This window comes from Capra hircus, chromosome 18 (assembly GCF_001704415.2).
Source record: "Capra hircus breed San Clemente chromosome 18, ASM170441v1, whole genome shotgun sequence".
NCBI classification, from domain to species: Eukaryota; Metazoa; Chordata; class Mammalia; order Artiodactyla; family Bovidae; genus Capra; species Capra hircus.
The window spans coordinates 14,796,340-14,820,451 of NC_030825.1; the positions used below are offsets into that span (position 1 = coordinate 14,796,340).

At 50.4% G+C, this 24,112-nt stretch overlaps 1 protein-coding gene across 7 annotated transcripts in view; it reads left to right on the plus strand.

The window, feature by feature from the left end:
- BANP (BTG3 associated nuclear protein) overlaps nt 1-24,112 on the plus strand; it is a 71,392-nt gene that overhangs the window by 11,945 nt on the left and 35,335 nt on the right. For 4 of the 7 annotated variants that reach the window (XM_018061833.1, XM_018061834.1, XM_018061835.1 and 1 more), the window contains exons 2-5: nt 6,312-6,450; nt 10,039-10,130; nt 12,428-12,627; nt 23,645-23,761. In XM_018061833.1, the coding sequence (XP_017917322.1) occupies nt 6,312-6,450; nt 10,039-10,130; nt 12,428-12,627; nt 23,645-23,761 (548 nt within the window). The remainder of the gene's footprint in view (nt 1-6,311; nt 6,451-10,038; nt 10,131-12,427; nt 12,628-23,644; nt 23,762-24,112) is intronic. The other 3 variants (XM_018061837.1, XM_018061838.1, XM_018061839.1) reach the window with 1 other exon arrangement.

Below are 24,112 nucleotides of genomic sequence, written 5' to 3' on the forward strand. Positions count from 1 at the left end.
GTGCAAGACAGATCAGTGGATTTTAAAGTAATAACATAAAGAAAAGTTCACCAATAAGGTTTTAGATTCCTCGCTGCAGCTTGCCTTCAGGGAGAAATAAAGCCCTTGATGAGTGTGTTGGGGTTGATTACAGAGCGTTTCTGCAGCTACCTGAACACGCTGCTCAGGTGCACCACCCTCTCCCAGCTGCCCCTCTGGTGGGGCCGGCTCTTTCTCTGCAGCAAACAGATGGGAGAACCTAGTTGTTTTCCAGTAAGTCTGACATCGAAGAAATTTGTAGAAATGCAAAACTGGGTCTCTCTTCTCGCTAAGGGTTTGCTTTTATTATTTTGGGAACTCTAGTAATTTTTGGTTTTAAAAAAAAGTTTTTTGTGTTAAAATGTATTGTATTGATTTTTGTAATTTTTAGATGAATAAAGTGTTCACACGTTTTCTGTTCTAATCTCTGAGATGGGGGTGTTGTTAGACACACGTCCATGAGCATGAGCTCACCAGCTTTCAGAGGGGAGGGCCTGCTGAGAGCAGTGCGTCTTGACCGAGGACAGCGGTGCTGTGGGAGCAGCTTAAAGCCGGCCACTTCCTTTCTTGCATTAGTGGTTTGTATTTGAGGAGGTTTATCCATTTTGGGAAGTGTGACTAGAAGTGGCCAGTTTAATAAAATATAATTGTAGGGGGAAGGACCTGCTGTCTGAGGCTAGTTTGACCTTCTTCTAATTTCAAACTTCTCTAGAGGGCCTGTTTTGAAGAAGAACTAGTGTGGCCTGGATGTTCCTATGAATCAGTGCTTCTTCCTGATGATCTAGTACCCGACTGGTCGTTTATAGTCACATTTTCTCTTTCTTCCCTACTTCTCCTTTGCGTCTTCCCCCTGCCAAAGCTGAGTCTTCACATCTTTCGGGTTAATAAGAGTTGATTTCTTTGCTTACTTCATTCTGGTTTTTAATTAATTTTTATTACTACATCTGTATTCAGACAGGTCTGACTGAGTGGAATGGTCTTTATTCTCTTGGAGGGGCCCTATTTCTGAGCTTGAGGTTTTTAACTGGGCACCACTGGGCCACTTTCTGGAGGAGATGGAGGTTGTTGCTGCGGTCTTCATGGCATGTGAACTTGGCCTTGCTGCTCAGGTGGGCAGAGCAGAGCTGGTGCCAAGGTGGGACAGTGGCTGGGGGACTGGGACCTGGGGGTGGGCTCGCTGTCGAGCCTGGGGCTGGCGGACCCCACGACTCCTCTCCAAGACTTGTCTTTGGGGTCTTCTGTCTCTTAAACTCAACAGGGACACTCTTGCACCTCTGAGGATTGTTGTCCAAGTATTTGGCATCTGTAAAGGGAGGTCGGACTGGCATGGCGACTCCAGGGCCTCGCCAAGGGTGCCCCACTTCCACCTGTGACTTCAGGGCATGCGGGCCATGTCTCTTCACGGTTGTTCTGCAGGGAGCTGATGGCTGGGAAACGGTTCTGGTGGAGCAGGGCCAGGTCACCACCCAGGGATCACAGCAGCTGCCTTGCGCGCCTCCCCAGATGTAGCATCCTACGGACAGGGTCCGCAGGTGCTTGTTAGGGGCCAGTGGGAGAAACAGCTCTGCACAGTGTCTGCCCTAAAAACCCCAGATGTTGTGATGTCCCTGTTGGGATGACTGTGTGATGTAGTTCTCGTGGTGACTGGGGAAACCCAGGGTGGGTGGACGCAGCAGGCTCTGCCTGGCTGCTTTTTCTTGATGCCTTTTTGTCGCGTGGCAAGTGCTGCTGGGCTGCAGACTTCCCTTTTCTCACCTTTACACCTGACGCTCAGTCACGTATTCAATGACAGTAGCTCTTCTTTTTTTCCCTGTTTCAGTGGCCCTGTGGTTTTATTTTATACAGGTGTCCAAAATATTTAAAAACTAGAAAAATCGAAACTAAATGTACCATTCTGTGCTTCTGCTAATGAACAACTGCTCCTGTCTGTCGTTGACAACCCACGAGCAGCTTGTATTTCCACTCTGAAACCTAACATGTCGTTCGTGTGCAATTCACTGTTACAGCTAAACAGGTCTGTGACTTAGTTGCACTTCAGTCATTGAAATGAGAGCCTAATGCCGGGAACTCTGCAGACCCTACTGCATGGTTTGTCAGCAGACATGCCGCCCTCCAGAGTTTTGTGCTGGGTGGGCAGCGGGGTGTCTCCCCAGGGCTCCCCCGCAGCCCCACCGCACTGATGTACATGGCGGGCCAGGCCCCATCGGGGCACTGAACGGGGTGGTGAGGTTCCTGCCCAGAGGAGCTTGTCTTCAGCAGGAGAGACAGATGCCAAACCAGACGGATGCCTCGCCGGTATTGCAGGTTAGATGGCAGGGCTTTGTGATAAAGCAGGAACGGGCAGCTGGGAGATGGGTGCTGCTGGTAGGCGTGGCGGGTGGGGTGTGACTGGGCAGAAGGATAGGCAGACGGTGGAGGGTGAGGGCTGGGCTGGTGTGTGCCCACCTGGCTGGGGCAGCCTCCTCAGATGGCAGTGAGGAACCTCGGGTGGAGCCTGCGGGCACAGAGGGAGCCTAGCTGGTGCCAGGCACACACCTTGAATGAGCAGGAAACCTTTGTTGGGCTTTGAGCAGACAGGGACGCTGAGATGGGCTTTTACGTGACCCGTAGCCTTTAAACAGGTACTGGTGGCGATTCTGGGCGAAGGCAGAGCAGGGAGACCCAGGGAGGGCCAGCGCGTGGGTCCAGGTATGCACTGGTGAGGCCGGAGCGAGGGCATCGAGAAGTTCTGCCTGCAGGTCTGATGAGAGGAGGAGAACCACGCGTGGGTGGACAGTCTGGAGGTGTGGACAGGGGCGGGTTCAGTTTGGCCTCTTCACACTGAGACTAGAGACCCAGAGGAGATGGCCCGGAGGCCATTTGGCATGAGGATGCAAAGTTCCAGGACAGGTTGGAGGTGAAGTTGATTGTGTGCTGTGGGCAGGGAGACCGTATTTCAGCGCCAGTGAGAAGAGGCCCAGGGCCAGGCTGGAGGGAGAGAGAGCCTGACCTCCCAGCCTGGGAGGAGGAGCACCCGCAGGACAGGGGCAGGGGCACCAGCGGTCATGGCTGCAGAGGCACATGCGTGCAGGCCGGGAGGGGGATTTGAGGCAGGGTAGAAGAACGTGCCCTTGTTTTTATCCAGATTTGATGTGGTTTGCTTCATCTGTGTAGTTACTGCTTTGTTTTAAGAGAAACTATTTCCAGTGTAATAAGCACAATAAATAGTATGTGCTTGTAGCAGGCTCAGCAGTCCAGAGGATAAAGGTTGAAGGTCAGCTGGTATTACCTGCCCTTCTTCCCCCGTGGGTTGCTTTGGTTCAATATGTGTCATCCCAGAGCATTTCGTGTGCATTCACACACACAGACGCATGACTGTACATACCTGTGGTTTTCCTTTGATCCTTTTTTTCTGTTAGTGTTATGCTCTGGAGACCGTCCCATCCACATGGATGGCTGTGGTGCTCACGTCACTTACTGTACAGTCCCTGGTGACTGAGTGCTGGGCTGTTGACTTGGCTGGTGTGCACCCTGGAGGATGCTCTCTTCTCGTTGCCATTAGAGACGTTATTGAACATTAATCACAGTCCAGCTGCTTTATGATATTAAGACTGGACTATCTCCAGGACTTCTGAGAAATGGCAAATTTAATTTGCCAAAATGGCAACTGCATGCATTGTTCTGTTCCAGTTTTCTTGGGCTTGTTGCCCTAGTTTTTATTTTTTTCTGTTGAAACCATCACAGTTAGCAGAATTTTAAATGACTCTATCCTGGCAGCAGAATCATTTTGAGTAAACACCCTGGATCATGTGTGGTGTCCTCATTTGGATGAGGGTCGGGTTCAGCATTTTATGGTTAATTTGGAGTGTTAAGCCACTCAGAGAGCCCCCAGAAACCAGGGAAGGCTCAAATCTGGCACGTGAACAGTTTCCACTAGCTCTTTGTGAGAGACAGGTATTTAACCTGGGACCTGAGGCACCAGGCCATCGTGAATGAGCTTCAGGGTGGATCTCAGAGGTTAAGGCTGGCTGCATGCCACAGATTCCAGAATATGTTGTTTTTAGAGCAGGTGACTGGCAATTTTCCTTCAGATCAGGAAAGTCCTGGAGGCAAGTGGTCAGGGAGGCAGCAGCGGGAGGGCACGCGGAAAGGGTCTAGGGGCTGCCCCTGCACTGGCTTGCTCACGTTCCATTGGCCGGGGGCTGTCACGTGGCCGTGGCGCGCTGCAGAAGGTGGCCACGTGCCCTTTGAATTCTCATTCTTACAGCACTCAGTGTAGCGGAGAGCAGGTACTGGTTGGCTACCAGCTGTCTCTGTGATGTGACTGTGAGTTTCAGGAACTTGGCAGTGTCTGTGCTTTTTTCTTGGAAGAGGAGCTGTAATTAAAAAAAAAAAAATTGATTCTGAAAGCAGTGTGTGACCCTAAAACATTTTAAACCCATCAGTTCAAAGACTGAGGTGAGAGGGTGTTACCTAATTGAGGACCACTGCCTGCTTGAAGGGGGCTCAGTGCATCCCTGACCGAGTTGACAGCATGAGTGGCTTTGGTGTTCGTGCTGACCGGTTCATCTGCTTAGAGACCCCCTTCAGGGGATACAGGTTCAGGGAGACAGACCCTGGTGGGCCCGCCAGGTCTCCCAGCTTGTTCCTGTGAGGCCTGGGGCTGCTGGTGAGGCAGCAGCGGTATGCGCGAGGGGGTCGGAGACGGTTTCCCTGTGACAGATGCCTCAGTATTTAGTTGTCTGACCATTTTAAAAAGTACTTTTTGAGAAGGTGATACGTGTACATGGTAAAAGCAAATATAATTTCCTTTTATCTTTATACCCCAGAGATAGTCTGTGCACATATAGCATATTTCTTGAAAAAAGCAAATTGAATGCATCCTCCTCCTACAAATGGTTGTGCCTAAGAAATTCTGGAGCTGCTGCCATTTAAGCTATAGAGTTTAAATCAGAATTTATAGGGTTTAAGAACATGTGTGGAACCTATGAATTTAATTTTATGCCTGTTGGAACTTGGCCACTTAAAGGAGCTGTCAGTAGACTCCTGGTTGGAAGTGGATGACCTAAGACTCTTGATTTGGCTACTCCTGCCTGGAGTCGGGGTAGACTTGCCTCAGGACGGTGTGTCTGTGTGTGTTGTGTGTGTGTGGTGTGGTGTGTGTGTCTGTGTGTGGTGTGTGTGTGTCTGTGTGTGTTGTGTGTGTGGTGTGGTGTGTGTGTGTGGTGTGTGTGTGTGTGTGGTGTGTGTGTGTCTGTGTGTGTTGTGTGTGTGTGTGGTGTGTGTGTGTGGTGTGTGCGTTTGTGGTGTGTGTGTGTGGTGTGTGTGCGTGCTTGTGTGTGGTATGTGTGGTGTGTGTGTGTGCGCGTGCATGTGTGTGTGGTGTGTGTGTGTGCATGCGTGTGTGTGTGTTGTGTGTGTGTGTGTGTGTGTGTGTATGTGGCTGGGGCGGGGGGTGGTGCTGTCCTGGAGAGTTGGGCGCTCAGTGTCCGCCCTAGGGAACAAGAAGTCTAGCTGGGGAGGATAGATTGCTTGTGTCATAAGCGTTTACTTACAGGTGATTAAAATACAAAGTATAGGATGAAACAAGTATTCCAGTGGCATTGGCTCCTGACCTCCAGGCACCCAGTGTGCAAGTACCTCGTTTAGACCTGTGTCAGTGGGTTGTATCTGGAGTGGCATGGCCTCGTTTCTCTTTAGGGAAAGGTGTGTCCGGGCCTAATCGGAGAGTTTCAGGGCAGGAAAAAAGGAACGGACTGTGTTGCACACGTGATGCTGTCTCGGGGTGACAGCGGTGGGGCAGGCCCCGGCCCGAGCAGGGTGCTGGTGCCGTGGTCAGTCCTCCCAGGCACTGGCCCTCTGCTCTGCCTGCCTGAGGGGAGGGCATGTGAGGAGTGGGAACCAGCAAGGGGACAGCTTTGATGGACAGGTCCGCTTGGGTAGGATCTGGAGGTGTGTTTGCCATGATTTTTGGAGTGTGGTGTATGTAGTGGAGCTGAGAGCTGGTAGGGGCAGGTGAGGGACAGGACGTGTTCTGTGGGCAGGAAGAGGGTCTGGGGACATCTGGCTTGGGGGTGACGCGTTGAGGCTGTCTTAGGAAGGTGACTTGGGAGGGGGTATGGGAACGGACTGGCTGGGTAGGGGGTCGTCTAGTAACAAGGGACATTTTGATGGTTTGAGGCAAGAAGAGCCTCATACTGGACATGTCCACAGGCTCCTGGTGAACCTGTGGACGCAGAGCATGGCCTAAGTTTCCATCATTTCAAGATTACAGTCGTTCATCTCCCTCTCGGCTGTCTTGCTCTTGTTTCTAGGTGGCAGGAACGTCGTCCTACACGAGTCTGATTCCGGCTCAACCACCGGCCACTCTGCTCGCGTCCTGGATGATGTCAGAACAGGACCTGGCCGACGTGGTGCAGATCGCCGTCGAGGAGCTGAGTCCCGGCCACCCAGGTACAGAGTTGAGGGCAGTCTGGGGGAAAAACCCAAAGGATCTTCCACAAGCTTCCCTTCCTTTCCTTCAGTAAAGCAAGAGAAACATGAGGGCATGCTCAGAGCGCGTGAGCCTGTCAGCCCCACGCCCGTCTCCGTGGTCCCTCAGCACCCCCCAGCCCACCCCTGCGCCCCGGCCCCCCAAGTCCCGGTGGTCCCGTCCGCGCCTCTTTTGCAGCTGCAGAGCATCTGCCGCGTGTGTGCACGCCTTCGAGGTGTCCCGTGCATGCTGCTCCCGCCTGCATCCGCTTCTTCCCTGGGAACGGCGTTCGCAGGGTTTGCACTGTTTTTCTTCCGTGTACACCCTGCAGTAAAGGTCTTGCTGTGTATCGTGGCAGACATTAATATTTTTGTAGGGTGAGTTCCCAGAAGCAGAGCTGCTGTGTTTGTTCAGAGTTTTGATAAGACGTTGACGGGTGTCCCAGAAACACTACGCGGTTATTCTGAGAGAGGACTTTTTCCTGCACTTTCGCCAGTGCTGGTGATCTTCCTTAGTGACGGTCAAGGCGCTCAGCTACTTTGGAATCTTAACTAGATACTAGACCCTTTATAAGGGGAACTCTTGATTTCAAGAACTTTATGAAACACTTTGTCAGCACTTTTATTTTGTAAAAAGGTTTCTTAGTGTTCTTTTTTTTTCCATAAAGTTTTATGTGTTTAATATGTCTGTTAAGTTTAAAACAATAAGCATACATAATTAAATCACAGAAATTGTTTTGGTTGCCCGGTTATTCTTCGTGGAATTGTTTAGTCATTAAGTCATGTCCAGCTCTTTTGTTGGACGTGGATTATAGCCTGCCAGGCTCCTCTGTCTGTGGATTCTCCAGGCAAGAATACTGGAGTGGGTTGCCGTTTCCCTCTCCAGGGGATCTTCCCGACCCAGGGCTCAGACCCGAGTCTCCAGCATTGGTGTGCGCATTCTTTGCCACTGAGCCGCCTGGGAAGCCCTCTTCATGGAATAGTAGTGTCGAAATGCTGACTGTTTTCCCTACGGAAAAGAAGGTTTTCAGGAATCTCAAAGTGTGATGATGTCTATCTTGTATGATCTTTTAGTTGAAGAAGCTTAGTTGGGAAATTAGTTATGTATGGACGATGGGCAGCACGTGTAATTTTAGGTTTGAACAAGCAATCATGAAGCTATGGAGGTACTCCTTCAGAAATGCTACTCTTTAGTCAGTTTTTTGGGTGATGGACAGGGAGGCCTGGCGTGCTGTGATTCATGGGGTCGCAAAGAGTCGGACACGACTGAGCGACTGAACTGAGTCAGTTTTTTTTCCTAATTTTGCTTCTGAATTGTTTATAAGAAGTACTGTCACCTGGTAACTGAAACAGTCAAAAACTTGGCAGATCCTTGAGCAAAGTCAGGGCGTCTGAAGTTAGCTGTTAACCCCAGATTTCTCTGTAAAAGGCGAACCGGTTTGTTTGGAGCAAGAACGTGAAGCCTTGACCTCATTTGGTGCTCTCCTCATATACCAGTGAACCGAAAACACAGCAGCACTGTCACCAGCATCACGGTTTTAAAAACAGTTGGTCACATTTTGTTGGGTAGACAGTTTCTTTAGAAAGCACTCACACTGTAATACAATAATAAAAGAAAAATGGTCCAGTTATATAAATTTTAAGTGTTTTTAGAAACTACTAAAATTTTAACAATTTACTTCCCAAGTAAATTCTCCCTCTGTTAAAAAAAAATTTTTTTTCTCCCTCTGTAGATTTCAGTCCAGAGAAGGATTAGAGGAGTCATTTTTGATCCTGGTTTTGTTCCATGTAGCTTCCTTAAATGGCTGCGAACTACAGCTCATGGCTGTGTAATGGGTACCTACTGTGTGCAGGGAGGGCTCTCTGAGGACAGGGGACCCGCCGTCTCTGACCCCAGGGCCCCCTCCACACCAGCAGGCACTGTGTTGTACCCCCACATTTACGTCTGGAGGGAGTTTAAGACTGATATATATTTTTTTCATCTCTAAAATGTGAACTTTGTAAAATTAAAAAATACTGTCAAGCAACTAGAAGAAGTAGAAGTTTCCCATAACTCTAGCAAGAGAACTGCTTTTGAGTTTTTGGCGTATGCATCCTTCCATGTTTTCTTGGTTTCCTGTTGAAATCAACGTGCTCAGTTAGGTTCCTGTGACTGCGTGTGTACCCCGTAGCCAGTCTATTTGCCCGTCTGCATACACAGACACGATGGTAACCTTTGTTGGGTCTGCCATTCCAGGTGACCGTGATGGCTTTAAAATGAACATTGGAGTGTTTTTGTTTAATTTCAAAAGAAGTGCATGCAGAATTGTACAAGAAGAGAATGAACTAGGAGCCCCACGGCTCATAGAAAGTGGAACCGAGGTGTGTGCCCCTTTTGCCACCGCAGGCTTGTCTCCTTGTCCTCATGTGCTTTGCTGCCCCCAGCTCGTCACCGTGAGGTGCGTCACTCTGCCAAGGGAGAGGAGACCCGCTGTGTCCCTGGTCAAGTCACTTAACTTCTCTGGACTTGATGTCAGCAAATTAAAAGGATTAGATTAGTGGTTGCCAGAGCCTCTTCATCCTCCCAGTCCTGTTTTAATCACCAGCTTCCAGTGGAAGTAAGCAGGCTTCAATGAAGGTTTAAGAACCTGTGTTGCTACCACAACACGTGTAGGCTTGGATTTTTCCTTTCTCTTAACTTAATTAAGTGAGAGCTTGTTCCTGCATATCTTACAGAGGCGTGTGAGGTGTGAAGGCACAATACAAGGCGCAGAGCTCTCTGGCGAGCAGGTTGCTTCTGGCCTCGCGGGCCTGTGGCTGGTCTCTGTCAGGTAGAGCTTTAGGTGTAACTCCACCTCTGGAGAGCAGCTTAGTGCTCTCCCTGGGACTCCTGAAGGGTTCCTGCTAGTGTCTCAGGTCTGTTGAGTATCTTTACATTTTAGAGTTTTGAGACAAATCACCTGGTAAGTACAGATGTAAAGACATCAGGATTGGGACCATATTGTGTCAGCCCTGAACCTGGGCCAAGTGACTTATCAGTGGAGAAGTCGTGAAGCCCCCTGGGAAGGTGCTGGTGGGAGACCTCCATTTCAGACACACTTCGGGGGAGTGGCTTTCCTTGAAACTTAGTGTGTTACATTTGAGACTAGTTGGATGACCAACACTTGAGAAGATGTAGTATTTGAGAGTGGTTTTGCTTTTGGAATGAGGTGGCTGGCTGACAAGACCTTATTTTAAAGTTGGGAAGAAGTCGTTATTAGCAATTGGTTTCTGTCGCAAAGGGTGGCTGGATAGAGCCTTGAGTCAGAAGCCTGCAGTCTCAGTGTTAGTATCAACTCATTGGCACATTAGGGAGATAATTTATCCAATATCTCAGTTTTTCTTGAGATTAAGGAGAGAGCCTATTTTCTGCCTGACTGATAATTTTAAGTTAAATCTGTAAATAGTAAAATATGAAACAGGTTGTGCTAATTCTCATTTAACCTTAGGTGACACCTTTATGTTTAAGGTGTTGGAATGGTTCACTGTCTTCACATGAAGCAGCTCTGCTAAACCTTTAGTACTGAAGTGTTTTTTGTCTCTGATTTTCAGTTGTATTGGAGAATCATGTAGTGACAGACGAAGATGAACCAGCTTTGAAACGCCAACGACTAGAGATCAATTGCCAGGACCCTTCTATAAAGGTGAGAGTATTAATATATGTGGCTTTTTATATCTGACATGGTGCTGCCGCAACATTTTCACAATTTGGGGTTAGGAGGAGCTTAAATCAATACCCATTTACTTTCTCACGGTTCTGGAAGTCAGAAGTTTGAAATCAGGATTTCCCCAGGGCTGAGCTCCCTTCAGAGGCTCCGAGGGAGGGTCCCTCCTGCCTCTTCCAGCTCCCGGGGGCCCAGGCATCTGTGGGCTCGAGGCCGTGTCCCTCTAGTCTCCACCTCCATCTTCAATGGCCTCCTCCAAGTCTCCGTTGCTTTTCTGCTTCTTACAAGGACAGGGCCACCCTCACCTAGGATGACCTCATCTTATCTTGATTACATCTGCCCAGATCCTGTTTCCAAGAAAGACTTCATTTACAGGTCCTGGGGCTGAGGATGTGGACGTATCGTTTCTCTGAGTCACTGTTCAGTCCCCCACAAGGCGCGTACAGCCATGAACGTTTCCCCTTGAAGACTCACAGGGAATAAACCAGGACTGTGGCCTCTTCCTACACAGACCCATGGACCTCGCATGCTCGGAGGGAATGCACACCATTCCCCCAGTGATGAAGCACTTGTGTGTCTGTTGTTTAGGGTACCTAAACTCTACGGTTTGCTAGATGGGGCCTTGGAAACCACTGGCTCAGTCAGTGGGCGATCGCGTTTCTTGGCTTAATTTGTTGGGTCTGCTGTTTGCAGAGCCACAGAGATGAACGCCAGCTCGTGTGAGAAGTTAGGACTGTAGTGCAGAGGAAAACCCAAGGAACTTTTAGCTGATTTATGCAATATTGTGTTTGTTTCTGCTGTACAGCAAAGCATACGCATACATGTATCCACTTTTTTTTAGATTCTTTTTCTGTACAGCTCATTATGGAGTATTGAGTAAAGTTCCCTGTGCTATATAGCTGTATTCTTTGTTTACCTGGGCCTTCTGTGTAAAAACGTCTGGCTCATCTTGTTAACATGGAGAAGCAGCATGAACTTAACCTAGTGGGTGAAGACACATCCGGTTAAAATTCTATTTCAGATAAATGTATAGAGGACCACTGGTTCAGTAACCCTACATTATATAGTTAAAAATAAAATGCAGTGAGAATTTCATCGCAAAAAAGCCTTGTGTGGTGAATAGCATACCAGTCAGATGTGGACAAGGTCAAGTGAAAGCAGTCCTGTCGCGTCCCTGGCCTGCGAGCAGGGCCTCGGGCTGCAGCTGGAACCTGCCACACATGTCCTGGGAAAAGTGTGCTCGCCAGGTTGCCAGAGCTCTGCTAAAAGGATAGATTTGGATGATTTTTGGTTAATATCACTTGTATCTAGAAGACTTATTTAAAAGTGCTATTCTCGGCCTTTCTTTGTTTTATTGATTTGTGAAGTTGTGTTACTGGTATGTAATAACTGATGTTCATCCAAACTCCAGGTGGAATCATTTCTAATTCAGGATTAAGACGATGAAGTTTTACTGTTTAGAGAATTGGGGAGCCGCATGGTTGATGTCTTCAAATTGTAAAAAATAGTGGGGTCATTAGTGATTTGACCTTGGGACTTCGGCTACCAGTGAGTGGTTGTCACGATGCTTACATCAGAGGAGCCTTGGACACTGCCTCTCTGCTGAGCTGAGCCATCACGGGCTGGCTCCCGCCTGGCAGCATCGTCCCTGTGTCAGCTGCGAGGCCAGCGGGGTCACACCCCAACTTCTCTCCGTGTCCCTGTTGACCCACGGCAGGAGTGGCTGCTGGGGGAGGCGGCAGCTTCCCACCTGGTGTTTGAGCCGGTCCTTGGTCCCAGGCGGGACTTGGGTGACGGCGCTGGAACGTGCGGCGGCTCTTCGAACGGCCACTAGGTGGCAGCTGTGCCGCTCTCATACGCGGGAGCCGCGGCACCACCCCTCACCTTGGGGCGGTGGGTGTCCCGGGAGCAGGCAGGTTTCTGGGCTCTTTTGATGTTGGGTGTAATCTGTTTTCATAGATGCATTTGACTAGTTTTACGTGTAGGTTTACTGATTAATAAACTCACGTCGTAAAGCCCACTTAGGTTCTGTGTTCTGTGGATCTCAGTGTAACTGAGAGTTGCAGCTGCTCCCAGCAGAGTCAGTCACGCTGTGAGTGGACAGGGTCCAGCTTGTTTCCTGAGACGCTGCTGCTCACAAGTGGAGCTGGAGTGCTGGGCTCGTCCTGTGGGGACAGATGCAGCCGAGTGTGGGAGAGAGCTGCTCGGTGTTCTTGGAACTGTCTGCCTGGACTTCCAGAGGCCCTTCCTGAAGCTCTTCTGTTTTTCTCTTGCAGTCATTCCTGTATTCCATTAACCAGACAATCTGCTTGCGATTGGATAGCATTGAAGCCAAGCTGCAGGCTCTGGAGGCCACGTGTAAATCCCTGGAAGAGAAGCTGGACCTGGTTACCAACAAGCAGCACAGCCCCATCCAGGTGCCCATGGTGGCTGGCTCACCCCTCGGCGCCACCCAGACCTGCAACAAAGTGCGATGGTGAGAGCCCCCCCCCCGCCAGGCTGTGCCCTCGGCATTCAGGGTGGGACGCTAGTCAGACCTGGACGAGACATGGCCTTTTCCAAGCAGCTGGGCCGTCCTCACAGCCTCTTCGTGGCATGAGCTGGGCATCTCTGCTTTGGAAGTGGCCCGCCAGGCTTTGAAGATGGACGTGTGTTTCTTCTCTTTTCCTGTTCCATCTGGCTAGTCTTGAGAGATTGTTTTTCTTCAGAGATAGCTTTTTATAAATTTCACTTGAGAGTATCAGACTTTCCACTCAAGCCTGTATTTTTTATTGTGCCTCTTAGTTTTCTTCTGTTTAGAGCCTAACTGTAGTGGGATGTGCAGTAGTTCAGGTACTGTTGGAATCAGAGACTTGGGAGCGTGTGGGCCGATGTGGGGGTGTCCCTGCCTTTGACCGGGGTGCCTGTGCTTGGTCCCGGGCACCATCAAGCCGCGGAGACGAGTGGAAACCCCAGCCGGAGTGGCTGCATCCGTCCATCCTGCTGGCGTTGCTGTCCTTTCCCACGAGGGGCTGCGGAGAGGTCTTGTGGTGGTGGTGGTGACACCTGTCTGCTTGATGAGAGCTGGGACCTTTACCAAGGGTCTCTGGGCCAACTGCTGCCTCCCGATGAGTGCGGAGGAGGCAGCGGGGGGCAGCTGCTCAGGAGTGGGGGCCCTGGCCAGGGTTCTGCCTTGTCTGCGGGTCCCCCATCTGCCCCCTGGGGAAGGGGCAGTGCTTTTGGGGGCACGTGGGATTGGGGAAGGGCATTCATGGATGGGCCAGCGTCCAGTGGCTGCCTGTTGGTTTGCCTGGGATGGCTGTGGACGACACCTGCAGTGTGGGCCCTTGTAACTCTCAGAAGTGTCACAGTGTGTTGGGGACACTGCATGGCCCCGACACCTGCTCTCCAGCCAGGGTTGGGGAGGCCCCAGGGGTCTCTGTCCCCAGAGGAAGGCCAGGTGGTTTGTGCTGTTTCACCCAGTGTTTATACCATGTCCTGATGGTCAGTCGTATCTTTTCTCCCCGTGGATACTTGATGAAGCATGTTTTCTCTGCAGAGAGACTCAGACTTGCCAGGACCAGTGCCGTTTTTAAAGGAAAATTTTTTGTAATGACCCCTTACCCTAAGACGTAATGTCTAGAAAATAGAACTCGTAATTTAAAAAACTAAAGGATGGGAGCGTATAGCGTATAATAATGTACCACATGTCATAATGCATAGAAGGCTGGGGGCTATGTCGGGAGGCCGTGGATAGGCCTACGTCAGCTGACGGCCGGGAGGCTGTCGCCCTGGAACTGGGATGCCAGTTGGTGGTGGAATATTACAGAAAGGGTGGTTCCTGTTAAAGTGACAAGTGAAACAACGTACAGTTCTTTCTAGACTCAAATGATAGTAAAATTTCTGGAAAATTCACATTATGTTAAAATTATACAGAAATATTTTGTGTGTGAATGTGAAAGATGGTGAGTCTGGGCTCAGCGAGTTAGAAGCCGGATTCTCTATCTGAATGTCTGGGACGTTGGCAGTGGGTGTGGGGAGAGAGGTGGTGTTAGGCTTCTCGTCCTCACAGGCTGTCAGCCCCTCGGTCTCTGCCCCTAGACCTGGGGGAGTCTCTCAGGCCCCCCTTCAAGGACAGCCCCCCTCTGAGAGCTGAGGCAAGAGTGAAGGCAAGTTTCCTGCCCTGAGTGAGGACAGCCTGGTGGCTTGTCGCTTTGTCACCGTGTGGGGAAAGGTTGTCCCTGGGGACAGGGGCACGATGTTCAGGCTCCCCGTCTCTGGTCTGTGTGGTCCCGTGGGACGGGGGACGGGGATGAGTCCGCGGGGTTGTAGGTACCACTGCGGCTGTGTGTGGACCCCGAGGCCACTGGTTTGGGCTGCCCTGGGTTCGGGTCCTGGGAGGAGGACAGGGCGCCCCCCTCCACTAGCCATGGGCGACACAGGGGTGGCGGGGCGTGTTGTACAGTTGTGCTGAGTTGTGCTCGGCGTCCACACTGCCCAGCCTGGAAAGGAGGACTGCCCGCCCTGGCCCCTCCCACAGGCCAGTCAGGGACCGCTGTGGCCACGCCCGCCAGACTCAGGGAGGCATTTCCAGGCTTCTCTCCCCAGCGTTCCAGGAGACCCGCGAGCAGCCTTCCTGGTCAGAGCCTCCCGTGCTTTGCTCTGCGGGGAGGAGCTTTGATTGTACAGAGGCCTGTGAGCTGCTCTCTGTGTGCATTCACAGTAACAAAAGAGTAAAGTTTCCTCATGCGGACTCGGGTGTGTAATCTAGTTCACACAACTCAGCTTTTCTTGTTTTAAAGAATCATATTGTCACATTATCATATTATTGAATATACTTATTGGCAGGTCTATTAATATCATTAATAAAACCATTATTTATACCTATTAATGTGAGATTGACAGAAGGAAAGGTCATTTCTCTGTTTTCTTAGGTATAGTTTAAAATAGGTTGCATATGAATGATTTTTTAAAGAAGACATTAAATCTGGCACTTCCCTCCATGTAAGTTCTAAAAAGGAAAGAAAAACAGAAAAAAAAAAACTGCCAGTAGTTGAAAGCTGTTAACAAGAAAATTTGGAGAGAAGTAAAAGACAAGAGTTTAATCCTAGTACATCAATGAAAAAGAATAAATTTAAATTAGAAAGTGACTAATTTATAAACACATGAGTAAATGAGAAATGTAGTCTTAAGTGTGGGTAGTGGAGTGCAGAGAAGTAAGTCTCCAAAAACAATTAAAAATTGTTTAATGTTCTGAGTAATGAAGTACTTCTCCAAGTACTCTGGGCCTCAGATATTTAAAATAAAAGAAGTATGTAAATCCTGGATTATTTTATATCCAGATTGTGTATTTTAAAACATATCTGAAGTTTCCTTAGGCCCCTTGGCGTGGTGGAGAGTGTGGCTGGGCAGGTCACCATCTTCCAGGACAAGTGAGGACACCCTGAGGAGTTGGGGGCAGGCTCTGGGTGGTGGGTGAGGAGGCGTCCACTGCAGTTGCACCGTCCCGTCCTCCTCGAGAGGCACGTGGGCCCAGAACAGCCCCAGGCCCACTCACCTGTGGGCTACTTCTAATGAAAGTGGGCCTGGACTAGACTGGTATCAGCTCTGAGAAGTATTTTTTTATTCTCTTGGGTCCCCGGAGCATAGAAACCAGTGGACTGCTGCCAACTCAGTTGGCATTTTTAGATTCAGATTTTTCAGATTCTATACCTGAATGAGATTCTTTAAATAAATTCAAGAAAAAAAGACAAAGGAAGAAAACCTTTTTCTTTGATGCTCAAGCTTAATATAAGAAACCCGCCTGTGAGGTTGCCTGGATGGTGTGTCGTCCAGCAGTGCTGTTCTGCGAGGGAGAAGGAAAGTGGACTTGAATTCTTAGGTGGGTGCCTTTTTTCCTTTCTTGCGAGTGTACCACACATTGGGATTTTACTCATCGTGATTCTAGGCATAGCAGTGTGAGGCTTTAACACTGAGGCCATGTTTTGCTGGCTTTGGAAGTGCTGGACCTGAGGCTTCCTTTGCTGAGCTGCGTGACTCAGTATGTGACAACTTATCCGTCCTTCACGCGCTGCCATGAGCATTTCAAGATTGGCCTCCGTTATGCTGTGAGACCTGGAGGGGTCAAGGGTGTGTTCAAGGATGTTTATGTGGACTAGTGTAAAACAACCTTTCTGCACTTGTTTGAAGCCAGACTTTGGGCTTCCTCTGTTGCTCAGATGGTAAAGAATCTGCCAGCAATGCAGAAGACCCATATTTGATCCCTGGGTCAGGAAGATCCCCTGGAGAAGGGAATGGCTGCCCACTCCAGTATTCTTGCCTGGAGAAACTCATGGACAGAGAAGCCTGGTGGACTGTATAGTCCGTGAGAGTTGCAAAGAGTCGGGCACAACTGAGTGACTTTGACTTGATGCCAGACACAGCCACTTGAAGGATGTGCAGTAGTTAGGACTGAGCTGAGCCTGGGGTGCAGGCCCACTTAGGGTGCTGTCCTGGTGGGTGCCCACTGAGGGGCCAGCATGAGTGCCCCTGTGCAGTACGGAACCCAGGGAGCAATCCCTGGTGCCCAGCGAGGTCCTGTGGAGCCAGACTCCTCGAGAACGACCCAAAGCCAGCTGGTTAGCGCTAGTCTGTTCTCTTGAACTGAACATACTGATTAACTAGAAAAATGCTTGTGTTTCCTTTAAAAGCAACCAACTTTTATTCTTTATTTCTTAATGTATAAATGGTTTATTTATGTTTATTGAGATGTAATGGACATATACCAGGTTTTTATTTTTAAAAGCTTAAGCATTTCTTATAAAGCTTTAATGTATTCCTCTAATTTTTAAACAATTGTAATGAATCAGAGGTTTCTTTGCATACTCAAAACTAAAAATAGAAGGTTTTTTGTTTTTTTTTTTTGGCCACACTGCGTGGGTTGCAGGATCTTAGTTCCCAATCAGGGATTGAACTGGATGAGTGATTATTTTGAATTGCAGAAGGATCAGTGTCAGCAGAGTATAATGTAGATGGGAGGGAGGCAAACACTGTTCCAAATATTTTTCAAGATTCTGCCCTAACTCCCCCCTATCACAGTTGACAAAGTTGGGCATCACTGTGTGAGCGGAAATAATGCCTGACTTGACCGCCTCACCTGGGTGCTGACCATGATAATCAATCGACAATCTATAATAGGAAGAAAAGAAATCTTATCTGAACCAAACTGAGGACTGTAGCCCAGAAGACAGCCTCTCAGATTACTCTGAGGAACTGCTCTGAAGAAGAAAAGCACAGTTTTAAATCTTATCAGAGCAGAGAGCACCAGACAAGTCAGGGATTCGCTCCTTCAAGGGTTTGGAGCAGGAGACCAGCATGCACACACACTCTGGCGCTTGGGGGAGGAGGGAAGGCGGGCTTATCATGGAAGGAGACCTCTCGTCTTCAACATAGGTGTTCTCTACTGGCAGTCAGGGTGCCCTTTTACGAAGGATTAAAGCAGGCTGCTGCTGCTAAGTCGCTTCAGTCGTGTCCGACTCTGTATGACCCCATAGACGGCAGCCCACCAGGCTCCTCTGTCCCTGGGATTCTCCAGGCAAGAATACTGGAGTGGGTTGCCATTGCCTTCTCCAAGGCATGCACGCATGCTAAGTCGCTTCAGTCGTGTCCGACTCTGTGTGACCCCCGTGGACAGCAGCCCACCAGGCTCTTCTGTCCACGGAATTCTCTAGGTAAGAGTACTGGAGTGGGCTGCCATTTCCTTCTCCAATTAAAGCAGGCAGTGGGCCACACACAGGCTAGTCACGGTGACTCAGGTATAAGCCAGAACAATTCCCGCAGCTGAGTGCGTGAGTGTTGCTTTCACCCCAGGCCGAGGGCGGCAGGTCCCGGCGAACCTTGGTGCCGAGTGTGGTTTCGGTCCTGAAGGTAGGGGGTGGGGTTTGAGGCAGACACCGCAGCCTGGCCTCCCCAGGCCTGTGTGGTGAGGACTCTCTGGAGGACTTGGCCTTTGGACACTGAAGTTACCTAGCTTATCTGTGGGAGGTACAAAGCTTCTGCCCAGACGGCAGTGCCCTTGGCCTATGTGGAGGCGCAGCTGTGGACACTTGAGGATAGCCGCCTGTCCTGGGACTCAGCCCCACCCTAGAGCATCTGATGTGGGTAGCAGCTGGACTCCTCTCCTGAGTGTTTGCTTGGAGAACGCGTGGTCAGGGCCTGCCTACTTTCTCCTTGCTCCCTGGAGACTGGAAATAAGGGGCAACTGTGCTGCTCACATAGACCTGATCTTCCCAGGGACCCCTAAGGAACGCTGGTGGGTTTAACCCCTGCCTCCCAACGCCAGCCATGCCCATGGCTGCTTGTCCCCTGATGGTGGCCACAGTGTCCATTCAAACAGTGGTCACTTGGTGGGACTGATGAGTTGTTTTAGGACAGCAGCTCAGGACCTTCTAACCTGCTCACAGAGCAGTTTCCTGACACTGAGGGAAAGTTGGGGACCACTTTGTAAGTGTAATTGGAAAATGCTTGCCAGTACACCTCTGAAAGCTGAAGACATTTGGTTTCAAATCCATCAAAGCAAAGTGATTAAAATCCCCAATACTGCAAGGTGAGTGGTAGCAGTCATTGAAACAGGGTTATTTCTCTTCTCCACCAGCAAGTGGCAAAGGACATGAGAGATTCTCGGTTTTGAATCCGGGCTCCATTGCCTGTGAATGGTGAGACCTCGGGCAGGTTCTACCCTTTCTAAACATCAATTTCTTCAACAGTAAAAGGGGAATAAAAATCATAAGGGAGGGTTGCTATGAGGAGTAACCCAGGAGGCGAGAAGTCACTAGTATTAATGCTCGTCGTTCGGCGAGTGTCCAGCGTCAGCCAGCCTCACGCTTGCTGAGGCGCCAGCTCAGGGCGCAGGCTGCCCTGAGTGAGGACAGCGTCCTGGCCTGCGCTGCAAGCCCTGCATCTCTGGACGCCTGCTCTGTTCTTTCCACTGTGCAGACCAGCCGCATGAGCCTGGGAACACCACTGGGATCTGAGGGTGCCCCTCGACCACACAGGACTGCCGGTGTCCTGGGCGTCCCTCTGGGCGGCTGGGATAGTCACTGAACAGAGCAGACGCACAGCACGAAGGCTGTGGGGAGGCCCCGGCGGCCGCAGCAGGACCAGGGCTGTTGTGCTTGGGGTTGTTTGAAACCTGCACACCCATCAGAATCACCCAGAGAAGCTGTTAAAAAACGAGAATCTGAGGTTCAGGGAGTTGTGGGGTACAGTTCCCACTCCACAGACTTTGGTCAGGAAGGTTGGCTCTGCTGCTCAAGGACTTGGACTCGAACCTGACTTTACCACTGAGTAACCGTGTGACCTTGGACTGGATGTTGGCCTGTGTGTGCATGGAAGGTACTGCAGTGTCTGCTGCCCGTCGAGGGTGAGGGTGAGGCCTCCTTTCAGGCGGGGTTCTGGGCCTCTCCTGCCCATGAGGAGCAGCCCTCATGTGACTGCCCTGAAGAGCAGCGGGGGTCCTGCACTCACAGTCACTCTCCGGCAGGGTGGTGGCCTTCGGTCACATGCTGTGGGATGAATGAGAGTATACTTAGGCAAGAGTACTCAACTAGTAACTAGTGTAATCTTAAAACTGGGCGAGAATGTCCAGCTTGCAAATTAGCCTAATCTTAGAATTAAAACAATCAGGGTGGTCTCTGGGTCTAGCCATTTCCCTTTTGGTTAAGTTTTCATTTAACAGGAACTTTAAAAGCAGACATACAGTTCTAGGTAAACATGGAGTAATGGTTTAAGACTGTGAGGGAATGAATTGAACACATGAAGATTTAAAACCAGAATAACCCAGGGACAGATAAATTGATCAATGAAACTGACTTGAGAGCCCAGAGTTAGACCAACACAAATATACCAGCTAGATTTTGACAAAGCTGCACAAGCAGTTTGATGGAGGAAGGACAGCTTTTTGAATAAATGGTATTGGAGCAGTTGGCGTCCGTAGGAAAGATGAAAGAAATGTACCTTGGTGGAAACCTCACCGTGAACAAAAATTAATTCGAGTGGGTTATAGCTTTCAAGGTAAAATGTAAAGCTCCAAAACTTTGGGATAAAGACACAGGAGAAAACCTTTGAGACCTGGGCCTGGGCGGAGAACTTTTGAGACTTCACCAAAAGAACCATCCATGAAAAAAAGAAGATAAATTAGATTTGATCAAGATTAAAAGTTTATGTTCCATGAAGGACCTGTTGGGACCTGTTGGGAGCTGAAAAGACAGGCTACCGATTAGGAGAAGGTATTTTTAAACCACACATCTTATAAAAGATTAGTGGAATGTCCAGGGTAAAGACCTCTTGAAACTCCACAGTGAAAAGCCAGCCAATCCAGTTTGACAGTCGGGCAAAAAGCAGAAACCGGCATCTCACTAGAGAGGAGGTGTGGATGGTGAGTAGGCACATGGAGAGCCGCTGCGCAGTGTCCGCCAGCAGGGAAACGTGGCGAGGAGACCGCAGAGCTCCCCAGGGGCCCTCCTGACGCCAGCGAGTGCGGCGCCCCCGGGCCTCCCACTGCCGCTGTGGGCATGTGGACGTGGCCGCCACTCTGCTGCAGGGCGGCGGCGGGGGGGGTGTTCCACCAAGCTAACCTGTCCTCACCAAGTAGCCCAGCAAGCACATCCTCGGGCGCTTAGGCCAGAGAAGTGGAAACTCGTGTTCACACAGAACCTCCACACAAGTGTCCATGGCAACTTATGTGTAATAACCAAGTCTGCGAAAGGTTAAACAAGCGTGCATGCCCTAGGCACACACTCGGGCCCAGGCTTATGCCCTACACGGCATTGGCTGACACAGCCATGGGGGTGGCCAGGCACGTGTGTGTGCAGTCTGGGGCAGGAGGACGGGGAAGGGGTTCATCTCCAGCAGGGACTCCGTGGGCAGGAGCTGTTTGGCATCTCCAAGACCAGGGAAAGCCTGAGCTTCCTTTTATAGGTCTCTCCTGATCAGGGCAGGCCCACCCACGATGATCTGTTCCTTGGTTAATCTAATGCCAACAAGCTGGGCCTTTTAATCACCTCTGCAGCCCCCTTCCCAGTAGCCCCCCAGGTTGTGTCTGACTTGGTCCCTGGGGCTGTGACTCCTCGGCAGGACATTCACGTGCTGTGACACTCGCTCCTCGGGATAACTACTGCTTCCTTGGTGTCATGTGGATGTTGCATAGTTTCTGAAAACCAAAGTATTATTTTGTACAGCTTGAGGTTGACATAACTCGGTTAGTGGAAAGGGTATATTGTCTGGCATGTTAATGTTGATATTTAAAAACAGACTGATTCGTTGCTTTCTTAAGTGTTTCCATTATAATCCAAATACAGTCATCCTTTAAAAAAAAATCCCATGAATAACCTTTAGACAGTCAAATTTTACATGGTCCCTTTTGCTTTTTTGGACTTTCATTCCCATTTCATTTTCTTCACAAAATTTTATCCCGTGAACCAGGTTGTTACACGCCTTAGTAATGGAAATACAGATAGAACTTGAAGCTGAGAAATGTATTTCTTGTAACCATAAGTCCTGAGGGTTTTTTTTTTTTTTAATCTCTTCTGGATTGAGAATCTTTATAGTTATTAGTACGCAGTTGAGGAAAACCATGCAAGATACTACTAGTTTACAACTAATTCTTAACAATGCAGTATTGTGAATGTACCCCCCACTGCCCCACCCCACCCCCCACCCTGAGATGGATGGGGCTTTAGTGTGAGTTAATTCCTGAATCTCTGGCTAGTGTGAGTAATCCGTCACTTACAATGAAGCAGGGCTCAGCACCACTTCGGTTTCTGTCCTCAGATTTGACAGCTGAGTCCTGAGGAGCTTTGTTTGTGTAGATCAGGGTGTGGGGGGTGAAGGGCTCCTCACTGCCTCCCGTGCGTGCCGGCAGCCTCAGCAGTCCGTCACCACAGATTACGTTCAACTGTCTGGGCGCTAAAACCGGCAGTCGTGGTTTCACGTGCACTTCGTGGAAGGCAGGTGGTGAGGAGTGTCCCCCGCAGGGCGCTTCCTATCTCACGTCTGGGTGGACAGGGCTTCTTGGTGTGGTTGAGGGGAGGCTTTGTGAGAGGGAGCAACCACGTTGGCCAGAGGTGCTGTCCTAGGGGTCATCTTTAGGACACCGTACCTTCTGGAAGGAGGGCCTCAGGGAGTTGAGTCACTGAGGGCCCTGCACACCTACGGAGCCAGGTGCCCCTGGGCTGCCTCTGCTCCAGCTTGAAGTGGTTGCCTCAGACTAGTGTTCCCTCTACCTTGAGGTCTTGTGGGAAGCAGAGGCCCGTTTAGTTAACGACTCTACCAGACATTGGTGTGAGCCCGTTTTAACCTGTTGTTTGTGGCTCACCTCTCAGCCCATGAAAGGGCTCACACGCCACTGGGGTGAGGGGATAGGTGTCTCTGTGTGGGGACCTGGGTGACAGCAGCCTCCCGGGAACACACTTGGGAAAATCCCATCTCCTGTTAGGACACATGAGTTGCTGAGGCCATCACATAGGAGCCCGTACATGTCACCTCGGTACCTGGCCACCTGTGATGCTGACCTGTGGGTGGGTTGTCAGGGCCTGGGGGATTACCTGGGTGTCACTGACAACGGAGTAGAATAACTGAGAAGATGGTAACAGCTGTGAATGGAGCACAGTGACTGTGGTTTATTTTAGGAAAACGCGCCATGGTCCTGTGATTCACTGCGTCAAGTGGCAGGAAATGGCACCATCTGTACCTCTGATTTTGGGAGTGTTGACAGTATGTGGCTGGGACTGTGGGGTGGGGTTCTCACGGATGCTTTTGGGTATGTGAGTGCTCTGCCTGTAAAAACAGGGTCTTCCCAGCGCTGATCTTTTGGGGTGAGGTCTAGGGATGACTTTCTTCCCGGGTGACATAGCTGTGCATCCCGACCACCTGTTCTTTCTGCACAAGGTGTGGCCGGAAGCACCGAGGATTGGAGGTCTCAGGAGCAAGAAGTCTCGACGACTGTGTCTCCCACATGTTTAAACACACATTTCCCCTGAGGAACAGCCCCTGTCAGGGCACAGTTTTTTGAGCACGATTTTCTTCAAAGCACAGTCTCCGGCCTTGGGCCGTGGGTCCTGCACTGGCCTGGCAGAACCCAGCGGTCAGTGCTGTGCAGTCACCCCTGGCCCCTGCTACAAAGGTTTGTCCCTTTGCGCACAGCACTCTCACCTGGCAAGGGACTGAAAGCCTAGATTTCAGAAGGGAATTCCCTGACTGTTGAGTGACAGCTGTGACACCCGTCTCTTCTCCGTAAAGATGTGAACGTTCCTAAGCCACTTCTCCTGCCGGTACCAACAAGGAGCAGGCTTAGACTCTGTTAAGAAGCCCCCACCGCCCCAGCTGGCCCTCTGCCGGTGTTGCTCATGTACGTCGGGGGCCCTGCTGGGCCTCCCCTGCTTGGAGCAGGGCAGGGGCGCTGACTGTTGATGACTCTGCTCTCCATGAACGCTGTCGTGTTAAGGTCTTCTTTTCTCTGTGATTCTTTTGTTCCCTAGCGTCGTCCCCCAGACTACAGTAATTCTCAACAGTGATCGGCAGAACGCCGTTGTAGCCAAGATGGAAGACCCCCTGAGCGGCAGGGCACCGGAGCCCCTGGAAAATGTCATTAGCAAGTCAGTAGCACGACCCCCACCTCTCACCACCACTGCCGGGCCCCGGGGACGGGGCGGCGTCCAGGTCGCCCGTGTCTTCGGGCCCTGTGTGCTCACTGTGGTCCGCGCGCCCTGTCCTCTCACCTCACTCCCATCTGTCTGTCTGTCTGTCCGAGCATGTCGGGTCGGCGGACACCCCGTCTCATTGGCAAAGTGGTGGAGGCATTTAGAGGTGGTGCCTTCTCCACTCCTTTCTCTGGAGACGCTTCGGCTGTAACCTGAAGCTGAGGCGAGGGTGCGTGGCGGGCATCTTTGCCCCTCATGTACGGGGCCCCCCCTCCCCGTGGCATTGGCCCCGCCATGCTGCTTCCC